At 37.9% G+C, this 13,014-nt stretch overlaps 2 protein-coding genes across 2 annotated transcripts; both read left to right on the top strand.

Annotated features, from left to right (window-relative positions):
• The first annotated feature begins 1,736 nt into the window (after nt 1-1,736).
• On the top strand, nt 1,737-6,013 carry LOC113678464 (uncharacterized). The gene is made up of 3 exons (XM_089206765.1): nt 1,737-2,030; nt 2,715-2,816; nt 3,055-6,013. The coding sequence occupies exons 1-3, from the start codon at nt 1,949-1,951 to the stop codon at nt 3,342-3,344; spliced, it is 474 nt and encodes a 157-aa protein (XP_089062891.1). The 5' UTR covers nt 1,737-1,948; the 3' UTR covers nt 3,345-6,013.
• Nucleotides 6,014-6,436: 423 nt separating this feature from the next.
• On the top strand, nt 6,437-13,004 carry LOC149045986 (proton myo-inositol cotransporter-like). The gene is made up of 5 exons (XM_089206762.1): nt 6,437-7,066; nt 8,284-8,443; nt 10,277-10,485; nt 10,719-10,842; nt 11,612-13,004. The coding sequence occupies exons 1-5, from the start codon at nt 6,625-6,627 to the stop codon at nt 12,402-12,404; spliced, it is 1,728 nt and encodes a 575-aa protein (XP_089062888.1). The 5' UTR covers nt 6,437-6,624; the 3' UTR covers nt 12,405-13,004.
• Nucleotides 13,005-13,014: the final 10 nt, after the last annotated feature.

The raw sequence follows: 13,014 nt of genomic DNA on the forward strand, positions 1-13,014 counted from the left end.
AAAAATCGAAAGCGACGCGGATTTTCAATTCGTTGCAAAATGTCATGCGGCATAACAAATGCCTTTAACTGCCATAGCGCTTGTCTGTTAATAATTTTAATGGGTTTCCTTTGTTATGTTTTCGTTCTAAAAAATGAATTCATACTCTCTCCAAGATCCCTGTCGATTTGTGCAAAGAAAATCGTATTAATTAATTAATGTTCACGTTGGTAGACAATTCACATCCTTTATGTTTTGACGTCAAGGAAATTTCCAGGCCATGAAGAAAAAAAAATTGGGATAAATGAATAAATAAGAAAAAAAATTTTAAACATTGAAAAACACGCTGAGTTAAACATCTTTGTCGATTTCGGAAACAGATGAACGTGAAATGATTGTTGGAGATCCATTTTCCAGAAAAGGAAATTTTGCATAGAAAAGTTAATGCAAAACTCCTTTACTTAAATTGCTAAACATTGTAAAGTAATTGAGCCGTGATGAAAACAAAGTTGAATTATGTCAAATCGCTTTAAAAAAGGAGATCTTTCTTTGAGAAAAAATAAAAGCCGTTAATAAATTTCCGTTAAAATATGAGGCACTTTCCCTACAATTACAGCGTGAATGAAATCTTTTGACAAACCGCGGTGCCACCTAACCCTAAGCGGATTTTACACTGTTCATCTAAACAAACGCTTACATTCTAAAAATGACATTTCTTCTCCCTGTATGCAAATATGCAAATATGATCGATTCTTGGAGACGAAAGATAAATAACACTTAACGGAATCATGAAAATCATTATCCGTCGTAAGACTAGACAAAATTGCATGCGGCCAATTTTTGGTTTTTAACATTATTTGTAAACCACAATTTAACGAAGATCATGAGACCGCTACATCTGATTCGGGAAAACCGCAAGATCCTAGTCCAATACCGATATGTAAGCCCTGGTCAACTGTAGTTGAAAAAAGACATTTTTATGACAACATTCTTCTTAATACTAGCCAGTGTTATTGATCCCAGCGATTTAACGTCAAAACATCCTCAGAACCTTGCGTGTAAAGAGGTTAATGTATGATTGATATTCATAAAATCTGTGTAGAGAATGTTTCATTTATATTTGTGGAAAGTGTTTTGAACGTAATAACTTGGTCTGGGTGGGAACCTGGAGGGATTGGATATAGAATATCCTGGTGTGTCCCGAGCGGGATCCCCGAAAGTTAAGGTGAAATATCCTCGGCTTGGCCCCGGCGTTGCCCCGAATGGATCCCGTTTAGCAAGTGCGGAAAATCCCGGCGCAGTCCCGAACGAGATCCCATTGATTCGTGTGGAATATCCCGGCATATACCCGAACGGGATGCAGCAATTTTTTTTTTTTTGGAAAGTGATCACTCCTTACCCTTTCAATGTTTTAAAGCCTTTAACTCCCATTAGTGACCAAGACAGAATTTCTCCTAACAATACCAATATAATATCAACCAGATTAGTGATGAAAATAAAGAAAAATATAAATTTGGGTATAATTAGTTGATCCAATACTAAATTCTCTGAACTAATATTATAAGAATTGTATGGTTCACAGTAAGGTGTATTACAAATTTGATCTGGGAGTTAAAGGGTTAAAACGCCGTAAACAATCCGCAAAAAATCGACTTATGCCAACAAGTCTTATATGCGTTTAGTCTTTACCCTTAGCCACCAGTCCCCAGAATGTAAATCGGTAAACCCCACTCTCCCCTCCCAGAGTGAAGTTTTACGGTTGGATTGAGGGTTTCATGGAAGTACAAATAACTTAGAACAAAAGTTCAAAGAGACAAAGAACACAGGCAACCCAACCAGAAGTCTCGTCGTCCGAACGCACTGTTTAGGGTGATCTGCTTCATCGCCTTCTACTCTGAGAAATCGTTAGCGCCGTTGCTCCGTTAAAGGTTAAACTCAAAGAACCACGAGGTTAGAAATATCTTACAAAATGCATCAACAAACAGAGATGATAAAGCGTTTTCACTCGAAACTTCAGTGGCAGCAAGTTCTTGCAATGAGCACTTTTATAGGTGAGTAAAAATTAGACATTTTTAACAAAAATTTTCTTTATTGGTATGTGTGTAACATGCTTTATAATCGAGAAGAAATTCCTCGCCGCTTATTTCTGATTTCTGATTTGCTTTCAAATGGCTATTGGAAAAGTAATGAATTTTTAACAACCTGCAAGGAACTTTTTTGTTTGAATACTTGAATGGCAGCAGGTATATTTGTATGTTCTGGTTCTTCGCGTCCCTGTTTTTTCTGTCATATAGATTCACGTAGGAAAACGCAGACGCTCGGGTCACGATTGGTTTTAATTTTTTTCCTGATTAGTTAGGGAAAGGATGTGAACTCTTTGGGCCAATCACATAGCAAGTAAAGTAAAGTCAACGTAATGATCACAGCATTCACTTTATAACTATTTTACAGATTACAATCTCGGATCAATGTCGCTTGTACAGGATCGCTTAAGATTCTTTTCCTTGATATAATTTTATTATTTCGTACTAACCTTTCGCTACCTTTTAGTCGCCCAGGGTTGAAGGGGAAGGGGGTGGACAATGTTTTGAATCTTATGACTTTCAGGTGTCCTGATCAGCGGTTGATCGAGTATCATAAGCACAGTGATTCAACTTGCATATCACGTTAAGTTGTCATGGTTACAATTGTAACTTTCCGTAAAATTTATTCGGTCCATTATTTCTAAATTCCAGGCTTCACTCTAGCAGTGTGGTACAATTTATGGAATACGGGATCACGGGTACCATTAGTGGGAACAGTGTCTTCATCCCTGGTCCATGAACAAAGAGGAGAAGGTGAGCGCTTGATAAATCTTTAAGTTGCTTAAATGCTTTCTTGGTAAATGTTAACTTATTAATCCACCTCGCAGGCATACTGATTCATTGTCTGGTTCATTCGCTCCTACTCTTCTTTGTAAGTACATAGCACCGCCCCCATTCCCGCCCCCAAACTCCACGATAAGTGGAGCCATTCATTCCATTGGCTTAAAATGTCCTTCCTCGGCCTCCTCACACTTTTAGTACTTTTTTATAGGAGTGTATATGACCTTGAAACTGAAATGCTTCTACTGCGACTCCCAAGACTTCGGTGAAGCATGGGAAACTCTTACCCAGGACACTGCATGTCAAGACAGTGTGTTTTCAACTTGTTTTCGGAATCAGACACTCCCGGGCAGGCAAACGACGGAAGTTATTGATCTCATAAGAAGCTGTGAACAGAAATGCAAGTGCTCGGACGAGGAAGGTTGGTGCGTGACTCCGGAATGCAAACGTCAGACGAAATGCTGTTGGGGTCAGGTATACTGTGAAGAAGATCAATGGTGAGACAAATGCACTCGTCGCGAATGGAGTTTATTTTTCGAAATCACCATTCAAGCTTGCTTTAGGCGACCGTTTACGCATTGCGGACCTATTATCACGCGCAATGCTAGCCTATTACTTTTCTCGCTATTTCAAGCTACTTGTAACCGTTGGACGCGGTACAATAATGCAGACTTGTGGAGTACAGCATTTGCCTATTTTCGTTAATTGTCTGAGTTTTCGAAGCTTACACTCAGTCTTCGTTGTACCAGGCTATAGGTATAAGACCGATTAACCAGACGGAGAAATGAAAGGAGACCATTTAAGGCGTCGCTAAACAGTTTTTTGACGCTTGAGAGATAACGCTCTCAAACAGAAAGGAATCCTGAATCGAAGATTACAATGATCATCTTAGGTAGGAGAAAGAAAGTAGCTGTGACGATGTCTAACACTCTTTATTTCTGTGTGAAATCATCAGTTACTGTAACAGCTCCCGAAACACAAGATTGTAGAAATTTTTTCTAACAGTATCTTCAATACGTGATCGCGTAAATTTTCACGTGCATATTGGTCGAGAGCCATTTTTTGTACAATTTTCAACAATTAATAAAATAAAAACCTCGCTCTGTGAATAGTTGTTGCTTATATCCTATCATAAAACTGACGCACAGAAGCACTGTAGAAACCAGCTTGCGGTAGACTCGTTGTTTGTAGGGGTTTTTCAAGCGTGGGGAGGCAAGCGTGAGAACTGCGCAAAAGGCCCACGAGGGTGAGACAAAGTCACCTTTGACGCACTCCCCTCTCGCGTGTGACTCGCCCTTCACACGCGTCCCGCGCTAACTTAAAAAAACAAATTTAACAGGAAACCACATCCTAAGCGACTTACTATGAAGATATCATTAGACTACATAGATGGGTGATGAACTCTAGATGAAAATATAAACGACCATATTCGGTTTTTCATTAAAATTTTTCAATACTGGTTATGAGTTTTGTTACCAGGGAAACGCTATCTAGCTGAAAAAGCGGGTGTGGATCGCCCAAATTGCGGCAATGTTTAATAAGATCTTCACCATGTATACCCTTAAGCACTCGAGATCAGTGGTGGGTTAATTTACATTTTGAAGTCTGGAACGTATTTGTAAAATTAAAAAAAAAAAAAAAGATAACACTCTGCCAGAGTAAAACGAAGCCAAAGCAGCTGAGAAATATTGGGAGGTGTGGATTAAGATGGTCTTCCACCCACATTTTAAAAAATTTCAATACTAACTGGGTCCAATTCATTATAATACCATTGGAAATATCCAAAAGTGTTGCGAATTGCACTAGTAATTGACATTTTGTAACCATGGCAACCAGTTTCCAGGCTCCCAAGGATGAAAAAAGGTACACATCTGCTAAAAAGAATATCTAAAGAACCAGAGGTCCCATTGACTTATAAATGGTGTCAAAATGAACTACAATGATTGCTCTATGCTGTAAACCTCAAAAAGTAAACTATCAAAGTATCTTTCAGAACAATAAAAATTTATTTCTGAGAAGTGCAATATTTTAGCCCTAATCATTCTCAGAAAATTGAAATGAGATTCATTCACTTTCACACAACTGCTTTTGTTCTTGTTCACAACACAGCACAAATACAAGAGAGAATTCACTGAAAATTTAAGTTCAATTGCTCTATAAGAAGGAAAGATATCATTTTTGCCGTATTGGCTATTAAGGCAAAATTACAAAAATGAGAAAACTGTGATTAAAGTATCACCTTCCTTTTCTTGTTGTTTGTCAGTTTTTTTTTTATGTTCCCTATACTTCTTGCAGACTTTGCTTAAGGGCACGACATCCAGAATTTTTCTGGTTTCCAGGCTAATGGCAGTGACACAACCATTTAAAGAGGAAAAACCTCTTCTTTGCCAGGTGCCATCACAACATGCATTACACTTAACCAATCCATCTTGAAATGCATGTTTTAGGCTGTGGATTTCTTCTGCGGCACTGGTCATTGTTTCCACCGAAACTGCTTTAGTTGCCTTGAGCAACGCTTTGTTGTACAAGGCATTCGGTGTTTGCCTTGGAGGTTGAGGCATATTTATTAGCCGGCAAAATAGTTTCGCTGCTGCGAGTCCACAGTCAAAGGATCGCATGCCATAAACAAGTCTCCTGTTGGCTTCAAAACATCACTGATTTAGAACTTTTAGAGACGATATAAAGTCCTTCACCCAGCCACACGAGACACAAAAGACGCGAAGATCGCTGGCACATCCTTTCCGTTTAAGAGTTTGCTCTTGCAAAATCAAACTGCATTCAAAGTACTCCTTACACGGCAAAATTCTGAATACAGAGTCCAATATTTCCATGTCGACTAAACGAAAGCCTGTAATGAATGGATCTGTACTTGGTGCTTTACGATTAGACGATTCGGACAGCTTGCGGAGCGAAATTTTACGAGCAGAGGCAGAGTTTACGGTGTCTGTGTCTGCAGTCGAAGGTATCCCATCTCCTTCACTTACACGTATGTGTCTTCTTTTAATACTGATTTCCATGAAATCTACGCTTCTTAGAATATCCAGAGCGAACTTTCGGCATAATTTACCGATTAAATGGAAAAGATTTTTGTAAAAGCTTGACAGTGAAATATGAAAAGCACACGCACGCAACCAAAATGGCGGATTGAGCATGAAGGGATGTTTTGAAAAGTTCCCCCTTCATATGTGCTTACTTCAAATGCCTCAAACAAGTCAAATGAAGACTCTTTTTTCAGGGGGGGGGGGGTACCAGGGTAATTTTTGTTTGGTTCGGCGGTGCACTGCGTATGGCTTTTTTCATTGTTTCTCCAGTTAAACAAACCGTTGCCATTGCCACTTTCGCATCGCAAATTGCTATTAAAAAAAAAAAAAAAAAAAAAAAAAAAAAGAACTAGAAAAGGAAGACCAATACCTAAGGGTAGCAATTACAATGTGTCGTTGCCGGACGACAATTTGGAGTCGGCTTCATTCGCTCACGTTGCCCCAAACTCCTCAACTCAACTTGTTTTTATTTCACAGATGAGCACGTGGCCCATGGGAACGAGCCGACCTGTCAATTCACATAGCAACACACAAAAAATAAATAAATAAATAAATGTACAGGAAGCGGGAGGGACACAATGAAATTAGCAGTTTCCATCGAAAAATGCGAGACCACCTTAAAAGTGTGTAGTCTGTTTATCCTAATAGATCAAAGTTCAGTTGGGTAATCTCGCTCGTTCCAGTTCTAACTCGGTTAGAGAGAAGAAGAAAACACGATCGAGCTGATTCCTCTACGGGAAATGGACGAGACGAGTAGCGACATGGAAGAAACTAACGATCAAACACCTTATTTTGATAAAGAAACCGAGCAAGAAGCCTTGGTTAGACATTCAGATGTGACAATGAAACAAAGAACTCCGCCATACGTGTATTTCCTGACAGTGTTTGCGGCAATCGGGGGATTTCTGTTTGGGTATGACACCGGCGTTGTTTCGGGAGCAATGATCCTCATAAAACAAGAATTCCATTTGTCCTCTTTTTGGCAAGAACTCATTGTTAGTGCAACAATCGGCACGGCTATATTGGGTTCTCTCTTTGGAGGTTTTTTGAATCAAAGGTTCGGGAGAAAACCTATGCTTATTGTCTCTGGGCTGGTGTTTACTGTTGGGGCTGTTGTAATGGGTGTCGCTCATTCAAGGGAAGTTCTTCTCATTGGAAGGCTCATTGTCGGCTTGGGAATAGGTAATTGATCAAAATGAAATGCTTTATCTATCTCAAGTATTGATTTAGTGATTGTGATAGAGTTTAAATTGTAGCTCGTTTTATGATGATCTCAGGGTAACTTTTCTTCTCCTTATATAATTATAGTAACATACGAACGTGGGTGAGAGCAATTAATTTAATCGTTTACGTAACAATGTTTCAGCCTTGGAGCTAGTTCGGTAAAATTTCCGCACAGCCCCATTCTATTGTAAAACAAATCTGTTTTCCCAATGGCAATGTATTGTTTTTGTCATTGTTTTCTCTCTCCAAGAACTGAATGCATAATGTAGTATGGGGCTGTGCGGAAATTTTACCGTTAGTTCTCGTGTTAAATCTATCTATGATCCATTTACGAGCACTAGTGTTACACCATGAGCAGTTATAACTCATGAATTAACTCCAAATGACCATGCCAACTAATTTTTGTCATCTTACTGGTACCAGTACACATAAACAGATGATTGCTTTAACCCTTTCACTCCTAAGATCTCATTAGTAAATCTCCCTACTATCTACCATACAATTCTTATGATTTTAGTTTGGAGAATTAGGTATTGGATCAACTAATTATCTTCTAATTTACAATTTTCTTCATTCTCATTACTTGCCTACTTGATATTGTATTGATATTGTGAAAATAAATTCTGTCTTGGTCACTCATTTATGTATAAGGGATAAAGGGATTGTAATTTTTACTTGTTTTTATATCATCTGTTTAAAGCTGTAGATTAATTCAAACCTGTATTAACACTTCAACTCCCAAGATCTGATTGTTAATTCTTCTCTCTAAGTGCTATACATTTCCTTGTAAATTAGTTGCAAGAATCTGGTGTTAGATTGAGGAAAAAAAATTACCTGATAAGTTTGAGTATTCTCATTACCTGTTTGATGGAAAATGTTTGGATATTGTTGGGAGAGGTCATGTGTTAATCACTTCTGGGAGTTAAAGGGTTAAGTGGAACCATATTAAGCAGTTTAATTAAGTCCTGAAACTTTTCTCCTTAATCACTGTATATTTCACTTGGGTGACCTCTAAATACAGGCTTGACTGTACTTGATATTTCAATAATGTCATTGTTCACCTTTAAATGGATATTTTGTACCCTGAAAGAGGTGTATTTGTCTGACATTTTAGTTTGCAAATTTATAGTGAATTGCATAACCCCTTTAAATGTTCTGGTTTTTTTTTCTCTCAGGGGGAGCATCAGTCACAGTCCCTGTATATATTGCTGAAACAGCTCCATCAAACATAAGAGGTCGCCTTGTCACTGTCAACAATCTTTTTATCACTGGGGGCCAGTTTATTGCCTCTGTGGTTGATGGTATTTTCAGCCCTTACAAAAGAACAGGATGGAGGTACTTAAATAATTCTTTATAACTTTAAGTAAAAACACCAAGGTAGATAATTCTCTTGATACTCATTTCATTCTACAAAGCTGAATGTAAATGTGGTAATTTAGTATTATCAACTGAGTTGATAATGAAGAAATGTAAAATGGTTTCCATGTTTACATAGCCTGATGTAAACACTTGGGAGGTTGGGAGAACATGAGATAAGCGTAGGAAACCATGACGCAAAGCAGAGTGGTTTCCAGCTTATCTCGTGTTCTCCCAACCTCCCAAGTGTTTACATCAGGCTATGTAAACATGGAAACCATTTTACATTTCTTTTATAAAATAACTAATGAAAGAGGAACTGGTTTACATACGCTCATGTAAAATGGTTTTATGGCCAATCAGAGTGCGCGTACTATTTGAATTATTTTATAATGTAAGTTGGCCACTGCAAAGAGTTAAAGCTGTTGAACTCTTTAATCTTCTCAACTCAGTTGATAATACTATATTACCCTGTTATACTTTCCCACTGACGCAGCACCACAGTTTCTTTAGAAACTTACCCCCCTTAAGGTAAATGCCCTGATTTCATGGGGTAAGGAGTGGGGCATTAAAAGGCTTCACATCTTGCACTTTAATTTCCATATGGAGTAAGTTTCTGCTTAGATTCTAACTTCTAATTTAAATAATTTGTTAACCCTTTCACTCCCAAGATCTCATTAATAATTCTCCTCACTGTCTGACATATAATTCTTATAATTTTAGTATAGAGAATTTGGTTTTGGATTAACTTTTAAATTACCTTACTGATATTTTTCTTTATTCTCATCACTTGTCTGCTTGATTTTGCATTGATATTGTTAGGAGAAATTCTGCCTTGGTCAATCATGGGAGTTAAAGGGTTGGGAGAATTTTTTTTGCCAAGATATCATCTCCTAGTTCATTGCGTGCTCAGGGCTGAACGTAAAGATTAATAATAATCGTACATCAACATTTCGGGACTATTTTAATAGGATAGCAAATGTGTGAAACAATTTACCTAACGATGTTAGGCATGCTGAGTCTATTGACTCTTTTAAGTGTAAACTTAAGTCGTTTTATTTCAAGAGACTTTTCAACGTTTTTGATGGCGACAACTTTCTTACCTTGAAAATAATTTGTCCTAAATGTCACCAGGTAAATACCCTTGTTGTATGCACTTGTTAAGCAGCCTATTTAGTCTATTTTTATTATTAAGTTATTTTAGGAGGGGGTTGGGTTGGAGCTTAAACTTAGTCGGGGACTTATGTCCTATTGTTTTTGCTCTGGTACTGCTTTGTACAAATCCTTAAATAAATAAATAATAAATAAATAAATAAATAATAAACAAATAAATAATAAATAAATAAGCAAATAAATAATAAACAAATAAATAATAAATAAATAAATAATAAATAATAAATAAATAAATAAATAATTAAATAATTAAATAATAAATAAATGAATTGGTCTCCCATCTACTCTTTTTTGCTGTCAGAAAAATCTATGGATATTGCAATGAGACTGTCCTTGTTAATTGCACTTGGGTGTTTCAGAGATTAAAAGTCTCAAACTTGCAAAAGAGTTTTTTTCAGGTTTTTTGTCAGGTGAGGGGGAAGGGGGGGGGGGGCGAGGAAATTATTGCAAATGAAAGGAGCTGTTTCCACCACAAGATTTGCTCAGATGAGGGATGCCTCTTCATCCATTTAAATGCTGACTTTGCTCATAAGATCTTATTCAGGCATCTGTTGTAGCAAATAGACTATAACTTCCCTTCAAAATTTCATCTAGTCTGTTGTCAGAAAATTTTACATTTTTTTCTTTCTATTTTCATAGATTTATGCTTGGTTTAGCAGCAATACCATCCATTGTTATGTTCTTTGGATGTCTGGTGCTGCCAGAAAGTCCCCGCTGGCTTCTCAGCAGAGGGTTCTCTCAGGAGGCTAAGAAAGTTTTGGTCAAACTGAGAGGCACAGACAATGTGAAGGATGAATTTTTAGCGATGCAAACTGTATGTGAAGAAGAAGAATCACTTCGCAAAACTAGTAAGTGGTATTAGTAGCAGTATTGTGGCCTAGCATCTCTGTGCGAATCTGTTATCATTAATTTATGAGAAAAGGTGTACAATACATCACTTTTGAGGCTAAGACTTACAAGTTGATTTAGCTACATCCAACAGCCTTAAGGTCATGAATTCACATATTATTTAAAAATCTTATTTTATCGATAGACTTAACACACAACAGAGTCGTTTTAAATTATTTTGCTTTCTTTTTAGAATCATTTTCCTTCAGTAAAAGCACAACATTTCGGATGGTGGCAACCAAAAGTACAAGGAAAGCTCTCCTGGTAGGCTGTATGTTGCAGGCGATACAACAATTGTCAGGGATCAATACTGTTATGTAAGTGAAAACGTTTTTAGAACTTCTTAATTTAAAATTTAATGTCTCGTAAGTGGACAACTGAAGTCATCTGAGATGTGCCGTTAGCGCGCATGCTCCAACAGTGGTCCTTGAATCATACATAAAAACACACGCAACTGGATACAAACCATTACTCACACTGAAATGGACATTTGCGTGAAATGTTCTTAATTCTCCGTCGCTTAATTTTAGCAAGAATTTGCCTTTTTCGATTGTTTTTCCCAGTCTTGAAATGTCTCTTGAATCTCTATAAACGATTGCTAGCCAGCCGAATAAATTTAATTTTTCTCGACCAATTTGTAATTTAGGTCGTCAAAGGGCGACTTTGAAATAAAAGTTTTGCTTGGAGTCTAGGACTGACCTTTTTTTTTAGCTTAAAAACATTAAAAGTGAACTTATATAGATTGGCATGATTCCTAAGGCATTTATTGCTTCTCTATTCCTAAGCACTACACGAGATGAAGAGGTTCGACTGCATCTTGCAGAGCGGGCGTAATTTTGAAAAGTCAAAGCTCAGTATTTTCTTATAGCGGCAACAAAGGTTGGGGACAGAAAGGAATTTGTACTCGTGGAGTGAGCGACAGTTATAAGGAGGGAGAGGAGAGGAGGTGCGTCTTTCCCCGCCCCCTCCCCCGTACGGTTCACTCTAACTCCAAATCAAACTTTCCGATTGCAAGCTTGTAACGTTAATTCGCCCAAAAGGATGCTTGTAATGCAGGCAAATTCAGAGTTTCCATGTTATTTCCAGGTACTACAGTGCAACGATTATACAGATGTCTGGTATACAGGGAGACCAGTTGGCCATCTGGTTGGCTGCGGTGGTCGCATTCGGTAATTTCGCTTTCACCATAATTGGAGTGTTTCTTGTAGAGAAGTTGGGACGTCGTAAACTATTACTCGGGAGTCTTGCGGGGGTCACTCTTAGCTTGTTTCTACTGGGTGGGGCATTTTACATGGCGAAGCAACACGATGCTGCGATCACATTTCACGAGAAAACGCTGTCCGACCTAAACAGCAACAAATGTCCCGCGACTGGGTACTGCTTGGATTGTCTCAAAGAAAAATGTGGATTTTGTTATGCTAAAGACTCTACCAGCAATCCTATAAATGGTTCTTGTGTTCCAATCAATGTATCTTCTAGTGATAACACGGCTGCATTTGGTAGATGCAGTCGCAAGGATCATTCAGTAACATGGTCGTACCAAGCTTGTCCATATAAGTATGCCTGGTTAGCAATTGTAGCTCTTGTTTTATATATCGCTGCGTTCGCTCCGGGGATGGGGCCAATGCCATGGACGATAAATTCCGAGATCTACCCCCTGTGGGTCCGTAGCACAGGAAATGCGTTTGCTACAGCAACGAACTGGACATGTAACTTGGTGATTTCCATGACTTTTCTCTCTCTGACTGAGTGGATTACGCGTTACGGTGCATTCTGGCTGTACGGGGGAATTTCAGTTTTTGGCTGGTTGTTTTTCTTTGTTTATCTTCCTGAAACGAAAACGAAATCGTTAGAGGAACTGCAACATTTATTTTCATAGTATACAATAACAGTTTTGAATTTTGATAATTTAATTTTTTGGTGGAACGTTAAAATGGTCTATTTGATGGAACGATTCCTTATGCTGTACCCCAAATATTGTGGGATGCGCCATGTATCTTTTCCAGCCGCTTTCTTATTTTATCACTGTCTGAAGTTTGTAAAGGCTATCGTTGTTTCAATTGCTACCCTCGCAGGAGCAAGATCAAAATAAGTCTGCTCACATTTCTTTTATTAATCATATTGTTACGTTGACAAGATCTATGTTTCATAAGTGGCCTTGATATGTGTGTTGTACCTTAGCTACTATTAGTTTACATAAGCCTTTTTTATTGTTTTTCCTTTAGTTCAAACCATACAACCACAACTACAACTTGGCAACAATCACAAGTACATCCTATTTCTACTTATCATCCTGTTCCTCATTAGCATTTTTCCAATAAGCATTCTGATTGTTTTTACGTGGTTTTTCTGAAATTTACTCAATGTGGGTTCGAGTGTTATCAAGCTCCTGGGGTTAACTTGCCCTTATGCTAATGTAACGGGGCTTTGATCCTGGAAAGTCATAATATGAAAGTAATAATTAAAAGGTGAGATTGTCCCGAAAGTTT

The sequence above is a fragment of the Pocillopora damicornis genome, chromosome 5 (genome assembly GCF_964200805.1).
Source record: "Pocillopora damicornis chromosome 5, jaPocDami1.2, whole genome shotgun sequence".
NCBI classification, from domain to species: domain Eukaryota; kingdom Metazoa; phylum Cnidaria; class Anthozoa; order Scleractinia; family Pocilloporidae; genus Pocillopora; species Pocillopora damicornis.